The sequence below is a fragment of the Neovison vison genome, chromosome 9, assembly GCF_020171115.1.
Source record: "Neovison vison isolate M4711 chromosome 9, ASM_NN_V1, whole genome shotgun sequence".
Taxonomy (NCBI): Eukaryota; Metazoa; Chordata; class Mammalia; order Carnivora; family Mustelidae; genus Neogale; species Neogale vison.
Genome location: NC_058099.1, coordinates 86,217,848 through 86,231,482, shown reverse-complemented (window position 1 = coordinate 86,231,482; position 13,635 = coordinate 86,217,848). Strand labels below are relative to the sequence as shown.

Below are 13,635 nucleotides of genomic sequence, written 5' to 3'. Positions count from 1 at the left end.
GGGGAGCCCTAGGCCAGACGGAGAAGCAGGCTCCCCATGGAGCAAGGAGCCTAATGTGGGGCTCGATCTCAGGACCTGGGGATTGTGACCAGAGCTGAAGGCAGACCCTTAACCGACTGATCCACCCAGGCGTCCCTAAAACATTTTAAAGTGATCCACAAAAAGGGTATTTAAAACAATATGTAATACCTAAGAAGAAATTATTTCTTTCATAGATGTGTTGGTAATGGCATAAGCCTGAGTAGATCCACTGTGGTAAATGAGGACAAATAAACTGGAAAAAATGGAGGAGAAAAGTCACTAAGCACCGGGCAAGTAGACTGGGTGATCCTAAGACTTAAAATGACAGCTACTGGGTGGGAAGCAAAAGAATGTTCCGTCTATACTGAGCCATTCCCAGGGCTCATGAGCAACACTGAGAATATGAGTAGCATGTTTTAGTGCGAGTCTGTCCACCCGCTCGTGGTCACTGTGATTTTCTTTCAGCGCGCCACGGAGCAAAAGGTAGGACGGGCTTCTGACAAGCCAAGCAGCATGTATCCCCATCTCCGCTGTGGGGCTCCCTTCCTCCTCATGGAGTCAGTTACTTGTCCCTCCTGGCTGGACTGTCACAGTGGGGAGAACAGGGATCTTGGCTAACTCCCCTGTGTATCTAGTTTTCCAGAACCACACATGGCACCCGAGAGGGGCTTCTGCAGTCAGTCGCTCAGTCAGAGGTGTTTTTTTTTTTAACCCGGGGCTGCTGCCTCAAACGGTCTGTGGACCCATCTGTGGACTTTGTGAACTTGAATGGGAAAGAAATTACATCTTTATGTTTATTACATTCTAACAGAATTCCAGCTTTCCCTTTAATTATAAGTAACAAACATCAGTAGTAGTAAGAGCACCTATGGCTCTATCAACACTAGAAATCATAGATATTTTCATATCCTGGTGCAGGGGGTGCAGAAATCTTGAAGCATGATTGACATTCACTATTATTTCAAATTGATGGCAGTTTTTAGAGCCACCCCTGGACACTGTTATTTAATAAGCTAACCATGTACATATCACAAAGCAACAATTTTTAAAAATATATATATTTTTAAAGATTTTATTTATTTATTTGACAGAGAGAGATCACAAGTAGGCAGAGAGGCAGGCAGAAAGAGAGAGAGAGAGGGAGGCAGGTTCCCTGCTGAGCAGAGAGCCCGACGCGGGACTCGATCCCAAGACCCTGAGATCATGACCTGAGCCGAAGGCAGTGGCTTAACCCACTGAGCCACCCAGGCGCCCTGTTTTTTTAAAAAAGTATTTTTATAACTGTATTTCAACACAACTGGTTTCTTTTGTATTTCTGTATTTTATTTTGTGCATTTAAAACCATTACTCTAAATCAAGATTTCATGATGCCACCAAATGTTGGCGGCACAAAAAAACCTCTTAACTGCCCATTTTTATGCAGGAACCTGTGCTTAATCCCAGATGACAGATTGCAATGTATTCATAATCTAGAAAAGAAACAAATATTCATTCATCAAAACTGTTTATTGGCTGTAATTCAATTATTACCTAAATAGCTCATACTTACAAAAGTACAAGGAACTTGATTCAAAGCTTTTTTTTTTCATTAATTTTTAAAAAATATTTTATTTATTTATTTGAGAGAGAGAGAAAGAGTGAGCCCAAGGTGGGGGAGAAGGGGAAGGGGCAGAAGGGCAGAGGGAGAGGGCAGAGCCTTCAATACCAGGACCCTGAGATCATGACCCGAGCTGAAGGTAGCCACTTAACTGACTGAGCCACCCAGGCGCCTCGTAAAGTTTTTTCACTTAAACTAAGAATACACAATTGGATAGGATACGGTCCATCTCCTTGAAAAGACAGAAGTGCCTGGGTGACTCAGTCAGTTTAGCATCTGACTCTTGATTTTGGCTCAAGTCCTGATCTCAGGGTGGTGGGATCCAACAGGCTTGTCAGCTCAGTGGGGAGTCTGCTTCCTCCTTTTCCCTCTCCTTTTGCCCCTCCCCCTGCTCAAGCTCTCTCTCTCTCTTCCCCTGCCCCCTCAAACAAATAAATAAAAAAAAATTTTTTTAAAGAAAAGACAAGGAAGTGGCGGGTATTACCCTTTGCCTTGAGAAAATACTGGTACAAAATTTCTCCCTTTTAACAAAAATGTCTGTAACTCATACTTCGTTTCCATAGTTCAGATATTGAACGTTGGTTTAAAAGGGAGAGTATGGGGTGCCTGGGTGGCTCAGTGGGTTAAGCCTCTGCCTTTGGCTAGGGTCATGATCTCGGGGTCCTGGGATCGAGCCCCGCATCGGGCCCTCTGTTAGCAGGGAGCCTACTTTCCTTTCTCTTTCTGCCTGCTTCTCTGCCTACTTGTGATCTCTGTTTGTCAAATAAATAAATAATTTTTTAAAATCTTAAAAAAAAAAAATAATAAAAGAGAGTAAACAGGGCTAACTTTTTTGAACAACCTGGCCAGAAAATGCGTCATTTTCTAGACTTATCTCTTTCAGATGATATAGTCAAACCAACTGTACATAGATCCCTTCTCACTGACTTAGCTGGAGACAATGAGAAGCAAGCACTCCAGTGTCACAGACTTGGAGGAGACAGACCAGACAGAAGGTAGTACAGGGAGAGGAGAGGGCTTTAATGAGAATTTAACAAGTCAGAATGGCGCAAGTTCAAGCCTATGATCTATACTTGGAATTCTGGTCAGGTGACACCTTAAAACTAACTCTTCCCTTACAGCATAAATGCACAAGTCCTGTCCATTTGTTTTTTTATGTGCCAAGAGACAGGAAGGGTGAGTGTTTTCGGAACATGACAGGGGAAGTTAAAAAGGCTGTCTGCAGGTACTTCAGAGGCAAATCCATTCTGTAGCAGGTAGGTATTAATATTACCATTTTACAGCTGAGGAAACTAAGGACTGAAAGACTATATACTCATAAAACTTGCCAAAGGTAACAACTAGCAAGTAATGAGGATGAGATGTAAAGTATAACTCCAAAGCTCATGGATCTTTTTTTTTCCCCCCAAAGTTCATGAAACTTATATATTCTAACATCACAGAATTCTGTAAGCCTCTGATGAAGATTATATGTCCCTTCCCCAGAAAAATGAACATCTTCACACATGCATTCCATTTTCGGGAGGATCTTGAATGATCTTGGAATCCTTTGGAATCCCTGTTGTTCTCTGATGTCTTAACTGAATGACCCCTTTGCAGTGTAGTAAGTGGTAAGTACACAAGGAGTCTGGACTCCACAGAGTCTGGACGAAGGAATAATGGCAGGAGCAGAGGTCACTGTGGCTGAGTGTGGCAGGTGCTTCTGTGAAGCCCTGAAGGAAATCCTGGCCCTTGCTGAGGAAAAGAGAGTGAAGGGGAGGCTTTCTTAGGGAAGTGTGGTTAGCACCTAATGCATGGGGCAAAAAAGCACGAGGCAGGCTTCTACACCTGGAACACGGAGGAGAAGGGAATGTTCCTCCTACACATGCAGAATGAAAGTTGGTTTGGATGCCAGAGTTGACCTGGCAGCTGTCTCCCCAGATTCTACCCTGGTTTCTGGGGTCTGGTTTGGGCTCCAGAGCAGCGCCAAGAACCTCTGCTAACCCCTTGTGCCCCCAAAGTGCAGCCAACTCTAGGAAGACACAAAGAAGAGAAGAAAAGTCATGGAGTCTTTGGTGATACCACTGAGCTCCTGGATCAAACCTTCCCTGCAGCCTCCATGCCACTGAAGCTAATACATTTCTTTTACTATGTATGGATGTATGGATGGTCTTCACACACCCGGATATTCAGATTTTGTTCTAGATAACTGGTAACCACTGTATATTGTTCACTAGGTGAGAGAATATTTAAACATTACTGCAAGAAGATTCAGCTGGTGGAGAGGTACCTAGGAAAGGATAAGAGGGGGAGGCTGGAATTAGGGAAAAAAGGCTTGATTTACAATGGTGGCAGTGAGCGCAGAAGGGAAAGCCTGTCCAAGAAAAGCAAGGCAGAGAAAAACAGAACTCTGGTTCTGGTTAGATGGGAGAAAATGAGGCAGAGTTCTGACACTGGATTCATTCCCTTTTACCTCTGATTACTTGCTATAGTAACATAATACAACAATACAGTGATCACCCCCAAATCACAAACGTTTAATTTTAACAGTCTCAAGTATTTCGTTCATTGGACCATACCTAGTATGAAGGTACTCAGAAGAAAGATGTACACAAAAATGCAGCCAAACAAACAAAGTCCTTTGGAGCTGTTGTTGGTGTCTTATTTGCATGCATACCTCTGGTACCACTGGGAGGGTGACCCTATAATTTAGGACACTTTTGAGAGGGAGGGGCACACAACTAATAATTATGCCAGGGCAATCAGGATGTCAGGATAATAAGGATAAAACATGTCTGGTGTCAACCCCAGAAAAGAAATGGTAAGGCAGGCAGATTTTGCTTACTTACTTACCCTGTGTCTCTGTTTAGGGGAGACTCTCTCATCTGTTGACATTTCTGTAGCCGGTGGCCCCCTGTTTGATATCCAGTGGCCTGCTCTCTTCCTGAGGACTCAGGAATCCTGACCCTCCATCCCCTACAACACCCCTGGGACATCCACGGTATCTCCACCAGCCGTTTGTAGCAGAATTACTCACCCACTGATTCCAATGACAAATGTTTTCATAATTAGCTTTGAAAATCACGTCTTCCTAAAATTAAAGACAAAACAAAAGAAAGCAAATTGAATGCTTATCAGTGAGATGTCGAAAGAAAGAAAGAAAGAGCCCTACAATAGGAGAGCCAGCTGAGGGGGAAAGTTGACCATGATCTCTGGGGAACCCCAGCTCCTGGATTAGCCACAGTCCATAGAAGAGCTTCCCTCTGCTAGACGCTCTCCCCACTAGATGCCATAGCTAAATCCAACAGAGGGTCTGTGCTCAGTAGGCCACACCACAGTGTCTCAGAACTCTGAAACTCAAGAGTTTCAAGATTCAATCACCTGCGTACGACCCATTTATTTCCCCAATGCTGGGGAACACCACAGAGCTTGCCCCTCTCCTCTTCTGGAATGGGGAACACATCACTGCTGGCCGGAGCCAAAAGGCAGTTATTTCTCTTTAAGGGCGCAATTTCCTCATTCAGAAACCTAAGTCCAGGGCCAGTGCAGGGAAACTCTTTCCAAAAAGGGCCAGGTAGGAAAATATTTGAGGTTTTGTGGACCCAGAGGCAACTGAAAGTTACTACGGAGGTACTTATGTAACAAATTTCCACAACGTTTTTGACGAAAGTCAACACGTAACCATTGAGTACAATTTTGTTGGTGGTTGTTGTAACACGCGTCTATGTATTATGAGAAGAATGGAATTCCTTTCTTATTCGGATAATATTTCTCTTACTGGATTTCAGAGTTAGTGTTCTCAAATCAGACACGTGACTGCGAAGAGCCAGATTTTAGGCACAGGCCATTGTTTGTTGACCCCTGGCTCTGGGGAGGTGGGAGGTTGAGGACAGTTTCACACAGTCCTATGGATATTCTAATGAACCATTTTCACCTCTTTCTGTGAAAAGGTGGGGCTCAGCTGGAGGGAACCTCAGATCAGAGGTTCCTGAGGGTTGCCTGACCTAAGGCTGCTCTTTATTCCAGACTGCTCCGGTTGGGTGATCAAGGACCTAAGCTGGGCCTCCAGGGTGAGGTGAGTGGCTCCTGGGCTGGAGACCCCCAGCGGCCCTCCCAGTTCCTATCCCTGACCTGTGTCCTAGTGAGTTAATTTCTTTCTTCTTTCCAGCCTGTTAAAAAGCACTTTATTGCCAAAAGCAAAGAAAGGATGCTGCACATGGGCTGGGCTGCCTTAATTGTGAGGCTCTCATGTATAATGGATGCCATTTTTATTGATGTATTATTAATGGTTGAGCACACTGAATGGCAAGGACGAAGGGTCCCCCTGCTTCGTGCCACATCTGTGCACACATGGGAGGAGACCGAATCAGTTACATAGCATGCAAATAACAAGTGTGGCTGTGACACTGGAAAGATCCTTGAGGGGGGTTATTTGGGTGGAAGCTAGCAATTCTGAAATGAAGACTTAAGGAGAGTCAAGAACCTACTTATAAAATTGTTTGTGTTCAGGAGGGAATTCCTACCATCAAAGGCAAGTTTTTAACCGAAACAGGAACCCTCGGTCCTATATTAGTTAGCTAACAGAGCTATTACCCAAGACAGGGTTTGGGTAAACCCTGGGCACAGTCTATTAGCCCTAAAGGGGTGACCATTGTGGGGGAAGGGGTAGGGAACTGGGAGAAGCCGAAGCAGGGCAGGTGCTGGGGTGACAGCAGGCCTAGCAATACCAAAAGTCATTCATTTCAAAAACCTTGCCGGATGCACAGGGCAGCACCAGGCGAACTCCAAATTCGGGACTGGAATCGTCTACCCCCATACTACTTGGTGCTATGACACCCCCTGTTGCCCTCTCAGGGGACTATTTCAAAATCACACTTACTGAAAAACTTACAACCAGGACCTGTCAGGTTCCAAATACATGCAAGACTCCATGAGGCAAAGACAAGGCTCATCAACTACAATCACTGGGTGTCTCCAGAGATAACCACCTGAACTTTGCAGTCTCATCAACCCGGGGCATCTGATTACTTGGAATATAGACCCCCCCCCCCCCCAATCTCGTGGGTTGTTTATGTACCTTATCCTCCCCATAAGTGCCAAGTTTTCCTCCACAGCAGAGTTATTTGCATAGAGGCAGGAGAACAAGTGAAGATCGCCAGGGACAAACCCCAAAAGGAGTATTTTAATTTCTTTTTTTAACCCTAAGTAAGAGAGGTTGTTGAGTCCTTTGTTTCGTTACCAGTATGCGCTTATTATGCGGATTCCTCTAATAAACAAGGTCCGTTTGGGACTTTAAAACGGTCAGGGGTGGTATGTGCGGAAGTCAGCAGATGATAAGGAGGCCAGCAGCCCTCTAACACAAATGGAATGACAACATGCTAACGAATCGTTGTGCTTGTCCCTGACTCCACAGAGCAGCCTGGTATTTTTAAACCAGTGAAGTGTTTCAGGACTTCTCACTCACTTGCCTTACTCAACAGGTATTTTGATGATCTTCTTCCACCCACCAGGCAAGTCTTTTCCTACTATTGTTTCAACTTTGCTCCCTTTCAGTAAACAGAAATCTCCCACGGTTAGAATTTCTGAATCCCTTAACCCATGCCTCTTCCCCGTGGAATCACTTTTATCTCTCACTGATCCCCTAACAAAAACTTGCAGGCTTCATTTTAGGTAGACTCTCACGTCAAGGTTTTTCCATTTGTCTTCCCTCGGACATTCTACGGGTCTGGAACACCGAGCCATCTCGAACTGAAGGCGCGCTGCGTTTCTGGGTCGCTCCGGCCCTCGCCTCCCCTTGGAGGACCGATCTGCTGGGTCTGGGGTCGGCAGACCTTGTTTGAGTCAACGTTTTAGGCTTCGAGGGCAGCGTGTTGGGAATAGCAAAGCGGCCATAAGCAAATAAGCGCGGCCGTGCTCTCGCCAAACTTTATGGACACCGAAATTTCAATTTCTTATCACTCCCACGTGCCACAAAAATCTTCGGATAGCTCTGCAACCCTCTGAAATGGTAAAGCCATCCTCAGCGGGCAGGCCGTTCGGTCAACAGGTGGCAGGCGGCCGTACTCGGTGCACCCTCCTACTGGTGGAGCAGAAGCCTGCCTCGTCCCGCAGGGATCAAGACCTGACCCCGAACCCTGGCGACTTCTCTCCACAACCCGCACCGTGTCTTGGAGGTTGCCTCCCTTTCTCAGGATCGGTACGCGGGGTTAAAAGCACACACACTCCCTGGCAGGCCATCCATAAGCCCGCTCAGAGCGGTAAGAGTCCCCCCCCAAGGCTTGCAAGACGTAACCCGGTTCAGGCTCCAGCGCAGCCGCACGTCGCGAGCACCTCCAGGCCTCGGCGAGGCGGCGCCGCGCGGCCGGGTCGCGCAGGTACTCTCCGGGCGCCAGTTCGACCCTCTCCAGCAAAGCGGCAGAAGCGCGGGCCGAACCTGCGCCTCTTGCCCACCCGCCGCGACCCCCGAAGCTCCTACCCTAGAGGCCCACAGCCCCCCCTCCCCCGACTCCGCGCCCCTACCGGGTCAGAGGCGGCCCCAGTAGAAGACGCCAACCTCGGGGGGGAACCATCCGACCCGGGCCGGACGCGGTGCGGGTTCCAGCGCCCGGGTGGGGCGGGGCGAGGCGGGGCGGGGCGGCACTCCGGCGACCGGGGCCCCACGGGCGCGCCCCCGCAGGGTCCGGCCTTTTTTCGTCGGGGGCGCGCGCGGCCGGGCCTGCCCCGGCGTGAGCTTGCGGCGCCCTCTCTCGGCTCCGGCTGGTGCCGCCGGCGCCATCGCCGCCGCGCGCGCTGCCGTGCGCGCCGCCCGCGCTCCCGCCGCGCCGAAGCTGCCCGCCCGAGAGCCAATTAGCGCTCGGCGAGACGGCGGCCACTTCCTCGTCGCGGGGGCGCGCGCTCGGGCGGCTCGGGCGGCGGCGCGGCGGGGCGGGGCATCGCGCGGAGCGGCTCTGCCTGCGTCCGCTCGTCCGACGGCCAAGGGTGGGCGCAGATCCCTGAAGGCGCTCCGCTGCGAACCCGACAGAAAGAAACTTTGGGGCCCCCGGAGTGCCGGCTGGCGGGGCGTTCGGCCGGCTTCTCGTGCTTGGTCTTGAGGCTCAGCCGCTCCAGGAAGCGCGATGTCGAAGCCGCCACCCAAACCGGTCAAACCAGGTAAGGGAGGCGCTCGCCGGGTCCCCTGGCCGCCGCGGTGCCCTGCGCTTCCTCTGCCGCTTGGCAGGGCGGACCGCGCACGTACCCGGCCTGCAGCCTCGCTCTCGGGAGCCGACCCGCCGGGACGGGTCGCTTTGTTGCGTTCGCTGCACGGAGGGATCGTTGGGGATAGCAAGAGGATTTCGAGGATTTTTTAAATTTTATTTTATGTTTAAAGGGGAGTCGCCCTCGATATTGCAATATTGTCATTCGCGGCAACTTTCTAGTGGGTGGGATGGTTACGTCCCATTGAAGCTTGACTGGAAGACGGGGATATTGATTCCCTTAGGGGGGAAAATTATATATATGCCTTGAAATGGTCTTTTGACCACTTCCTCTTTTTTTTTTTTTTCGTGTATGTGCAGTGTCAAGTTAGAGTTAGTTCTTGACCGGCCGGAGCGAACGGGAAGTGCGCTGTTTGCAGGGTGGAGTGGGGGAGCGAGTCTCCTTTGGGACTTTGGAGGGGAGCCGCGTACGAAATTGCCCTCGGGATCTTGGGAAAAGCGTTTGGAAAACTCTGTGCGCGAGCCCTTGCGGCGAGAAAAATGTAGGCTGCGGCAGAGTAATCTCGGCTGTTGCTCTTCGGGAGTGTCCCTGTAGCGTGCATTGCAAGTCCTTTGCCTCCGCTTCCCCCAGGGAGTTTGCCCTGCGGAACTGGAGAGGGCGAGGTGACCAGTTCCCTCAAAGCGCTGGTCGTGGCCGGTAGTCTGTGCATTTTTTTATTCTATTCTTAGCCTGTTTTCTGTGATAGGGAGACTCGAGAATGTAACAGAGAGTGACGTATTTCAATTCAAGACTGTAACAAACTCGTGCATTCATTTGGTGAGTAATTACGGGAAATATAGGATGTGGAAGATAAATGGCTTTGATGCACTTTGGGGCGTTTCCTTAGAATCTCCCTTGATTTGAGTATAGCACGAGCTGAAATGTATCCACTTAACATCAAACTTCGAAGTAACCTTGGTTGCAGGCACTACACCTTTCATGATTTTCTAGTTTTCTTCATCATCCCACAGTGGCGGTTTCAAGTCATTTTATATGAAAATTAAGTACATATTCCTATACTTGACGGTCATTCACTGGGGACTGAATATTTTTTTGTTGGGCTGGGTGTGAAAGAAGTTGCCGGGACTTCGGCTTTGCTGTGAGCAGAGATGGGGTGTGGCTAGTATTGGGCTCCCTGCTTTTTTATAAGTGGAATCTGATGAGGGGTTTGCTTTTTAAGTGCATGTGTAGGAGGTGGCAGCTTTCTCAATTTGGATGTAAATCAGGACCTCAAGCACCCAACAAAGCGGAGTTGTTCTTTGCTGGCTAAACAAAGTACTTTATTTTAAAGAATGTCCCGAGAAGTTAGCTGTTCAAGAGGTTTTTCATCTCCAGACTTTAAGTGATGTCAGTGCTGCGGCTGGAGGGGCAATGACTGTGGTGTGCAAGCGTGTCCACGACTTGTGCGTACACTGGTTTGGTTGAAGGATCGGATTGTTACCAGTTAGGGATACACACCCAGGAAACCATCTTCGCGGTTGGACCCCGCTGCTTTCTCCTTCTCTTCGGCAAATCAGAAAGCAAAGGGTTGAAAATGTCTCCTGTTTTAGAGATGGCCTTGACCCCATACTGTGGCACCACAGAAATCAGTTTGTTAGTTTACGAATTTACAATGAGAAATATTACTTTCAGCCCGACTGGAAACGTTGGGTGGCCTGGCTTAATTGAAAACAAAACTGTCCTATTACTGGTCTGCATTTACTGTGTGCCCGGCACTGATGTAATCACTTTACATATATTAACTCATTTGCTCCTCCTCACCCTGTGAGGTCAGGACCATTATTGTTTCCATTGCACAGGTTGGGAAATTAAGGCATGGCACAGAAAGGTTAAGTCACTTGCCCAGAGTCAGCGGGCCCCGGGGGGGGGGGGGGGAGGAACAGGCAGGATTAGTAAGCACTCAAGTAGTCTGATTTAAGAATCTGCATTCCTGGGGCTCCATGGAGGCTCAGTCGATAAGCATCTGCCTTTGGTTCAGGCGATGATCCCAGTGTCCTAAGATCTAGCCCCACACAGGCACCCGGCTCTGCCAGAAGCCTGCTTTTACCTCTCCCACTCCCCACACTTGTGTTCTCTCTCTCTCTCTCACTTTCTCTCTGTTAAATAAATAAACAAAATCTTAAAAAAAAAAATCTGCTTTCCTAGTCATAATGCTCTTCTGCCTTATATCACCATTCCTGCGTGAGGTCTTACGTAGTTTCGAACTAGTGAGTGGAAGTGGAAAGGAGAATGCCTCTCGTCCTCAGTCAGATCTTGTGGTCACAGATGCACAGAAAGGGTTGGTAGCCATGAGGAGAGTAAGCTTGACTTCCTTGTCCTGCAGGCAAGATGCAAGGGTGAAAAGTGTCTGAAGCTGCTTGGAATTGGGAGTAGAGGGTTGTATTCAATTTTTGATTTCCTGGTTTGTTTATACTGAGCCTCATCCCAGATGAGAGTTTAGAAAGAAGGAAAGAAAAAAAGAAAGAAAGGGCCATATAGAGGGAAGAATAAGAGGGAGCCAGAGAAAAGGTTAACTTACAGACATGTGTGTCCTAAGGTCCGCCAAGGTTTCTGAAGAGTGGCTATAGATTTGGCTCTTGGCTTCCTGCATAAAGGTAAAAAAAATCAATTATAAGATTCCTACTCTTTGTAATGATAAAATGTGTTACTTTCTCCGAGAAGAGATATGTTGATGGTACTGAGATCCAAAAAACTTCCCCTGGGGCCTCTCAAAGTGTTGGAGCAGACTGCACATCTCTGTAAGAAACACAAGCAGGACATCCTGATGGTGGTCCCTCTAGCTTCCTGCAGAGCAGGACTGGGCTAAACAGCATGCTTCAATTCCATCGGCTGTGCTGAAGGGAGGGGAGTCGGTGAGGGAGGACAGAGGACTTAATGGAAGTATTCAGTAGCAAGGGATATTAGACTATGAGGAAGAGTAGTGTATCTATTGGGATGATTGGCATATATCTTATAAAGAGACTGTTTTCTCTTGTACCTTCCTAAGGTTATACCAGACTTTGGGTTTGTAGCCACATCCAAAATTCATTTGCTAAACATTTCTTGATATATGCAGCTAATGTTTTTGGCCTTGTGCTAGACATTGGGGTTCCTGGGAACAATAAAATAAGGTCTCGTCCATGAAAATATTGAGTCTGATGGGGGAGATTTAGGTATCTATAGATAATAACTTAAGTTGACCCCTATCTGTAATTGGATGGCTGATCTTTTACCCATTTTGTTAGGAAAAAATCTCTTCATTAAAAATAAAAGTAATATTTTTTTCTTCTTTCTTCTTTTCTTCAAACCTTGTGACCATGTTTTATGGAAAGTTAGAAAATACATATAGAAAAATGTATGAAAATATAAATATTAATCCTACTTATCTAGTGAGAATCACTGCTTTCTCTCAGGTGTTATTTTTCTTCCTCAAATTTTCATTAAAAAAAGAAAATACAAACAATTATTTTCAGAATGGAGTCTCAGTTTCAATTTTCAAGTGTTTTACTGTTTTCCTATAGTGGGTCTACTGTTGCCGAAGCTCTGCTTGAAAAATCAGTTTTCATGTTTTTGACCTTTCCTTGCCTACTGATGTCTTTTTTTTTTTTTTTTAAGATTTTTTTCATTTATTTGAGAGAGAGAGAGAGTGCAAGAGAACGAGAGTGAGAGAGCGTGAGTGGGGAAGAGGGAGAAGTAACCACCCCATCGGGCAGGGAGCCCAGTGCGGGGCTCCATCCCAGGACCCTGGACCATGACCCAAGCCTAAGGCAGATGCTTAACCCACTGAGTCACCCAGGCGCCCCTCCTACTGAGGTCTTTTCTGTAGGGTCACTTTTGGCCACTCAAGGTCTGTCATTGAAACTCTCCCCTCTCATTGTTAGATGTGCTGCCAAGGTGCTCAGCTGCTAAAAAGTGTCGTGTTTCATGGTCTTCAGCTCATTCTTCATGGGACCCTCCTCCTTCTTTGGGACCAGTGTGGCCTCTCAGGTTTATCCATCAAGCTCTTTGGTTCTTGTCGGCTACCCTCCCAAGCCTTGCAGTTCAATTAGGGTGAACCCGCAGGGCATGGTAGAGTGTAGATGGCACCTTGTGTTCTCACAAAAATTCTTCTTTTTAAAAGAGACTTTATTCTGAGACCGTGTCCTATAAAAGTGGCCAAAGGATATTGAGTGAGATTTGGACTAGAATCCTCTCGTTCTAAGTCAGTTTGATAAGCCTCCACTGTAGTTGGAAGCCAGAGGTCTGACCTTGACCAGTTCTTTCAAATGGCTTATTGATTTTGGTGGTGGAAGTAAAGCAGCATAAATATTTTATGTGTCTTAGGAAAATAAATTCATGGGACTTTAAAGAAGCAAATGCCAGTATTTTGGGTTCTTTTGTATTTACAGTAAAAACATCATAAACTTCAAAGATGTCACCCATATGCTGCTTGTATAACATTTTTGAGAGGAGAAAAAGGCTACTTCTAAAATGATCTGAGCTTTTGTGTATTTTTTTCCGCTCTGAATAAATGAATTAGTCAAAGGTGAGAGTATGGGATTGGCTGGAAATATACGTATGGGTAGTGTCCTTCTTAAACTTCACGCTCCACGGATGCCTGGTGGCATCAAAGTTCAGGAAGCATTTTGGAAATTCCAGAATGATGGTGATGATTACAGTAGTAATACTTAACATTTATTTGGCCCTGAGTGTCAGGTACTGTGCAAAGTGCTTGATATGCTCCATCTCATTTAATTATTCTAACTTCCCTATGAGGTAGGTCCTAATATCCCCATTTTTATGGGTGAAGTAGGACTTAGTGAGGTTAAGTAAACCACTTAAGGTCT

The 13,635-nt window shown here is 47.1% G+C and overlaps 2 protein-coding genes across 5 annotated transcripts in view; one reads left to right on the top strand and one right to left on the bottom strand.

Annotated features, from left to right (window-relative positions):
• Window positions 1–8,212, bottom strand: part of NMRK1 (nicotinamide riboside kinase 1) — a 29,400-nt gene extending 21,188 nt beyond the window's left edge. For 3 of the 4 annotated variants that reach the window (XR_006386433.1, XM_044265874.1, XM_044265876.1), the window contains exon 1: window positions 4,451–4,623. Coding sequence is in view for 3 of the 4 variants with exons in the window: in XM_044265874.1 (XP_044121809.1) it covers window positions 4,451–4,593 (143 nt within the window). In the remaining variant the exon portion in view is untranslated. The other variant, XM_044265875.1, reaches the window with a different exon arrangement.
• Window positions 8,213–8,524: 312 nt separating this feature from the next.
• Window positions 8,525–13,635, top strand: part of OSTF1 (osteoclast stimulating factor 1) — a 52,543-nt gene continuing 47,432 nt past the window's right edge. Inside the window, exon 1 of the mRNA XM_044265872.1 lies at window positions 8,525–8,746. Within this exon, the coding sequence (XP_044121807.1) occupies window positions 8,713–8,746 (34 nt within the window). The 5' untranslated portion in view covers window positions 8,525–8,712. The remainder of the gene's footprint in view (window positions 8,747–13,635) is intronic.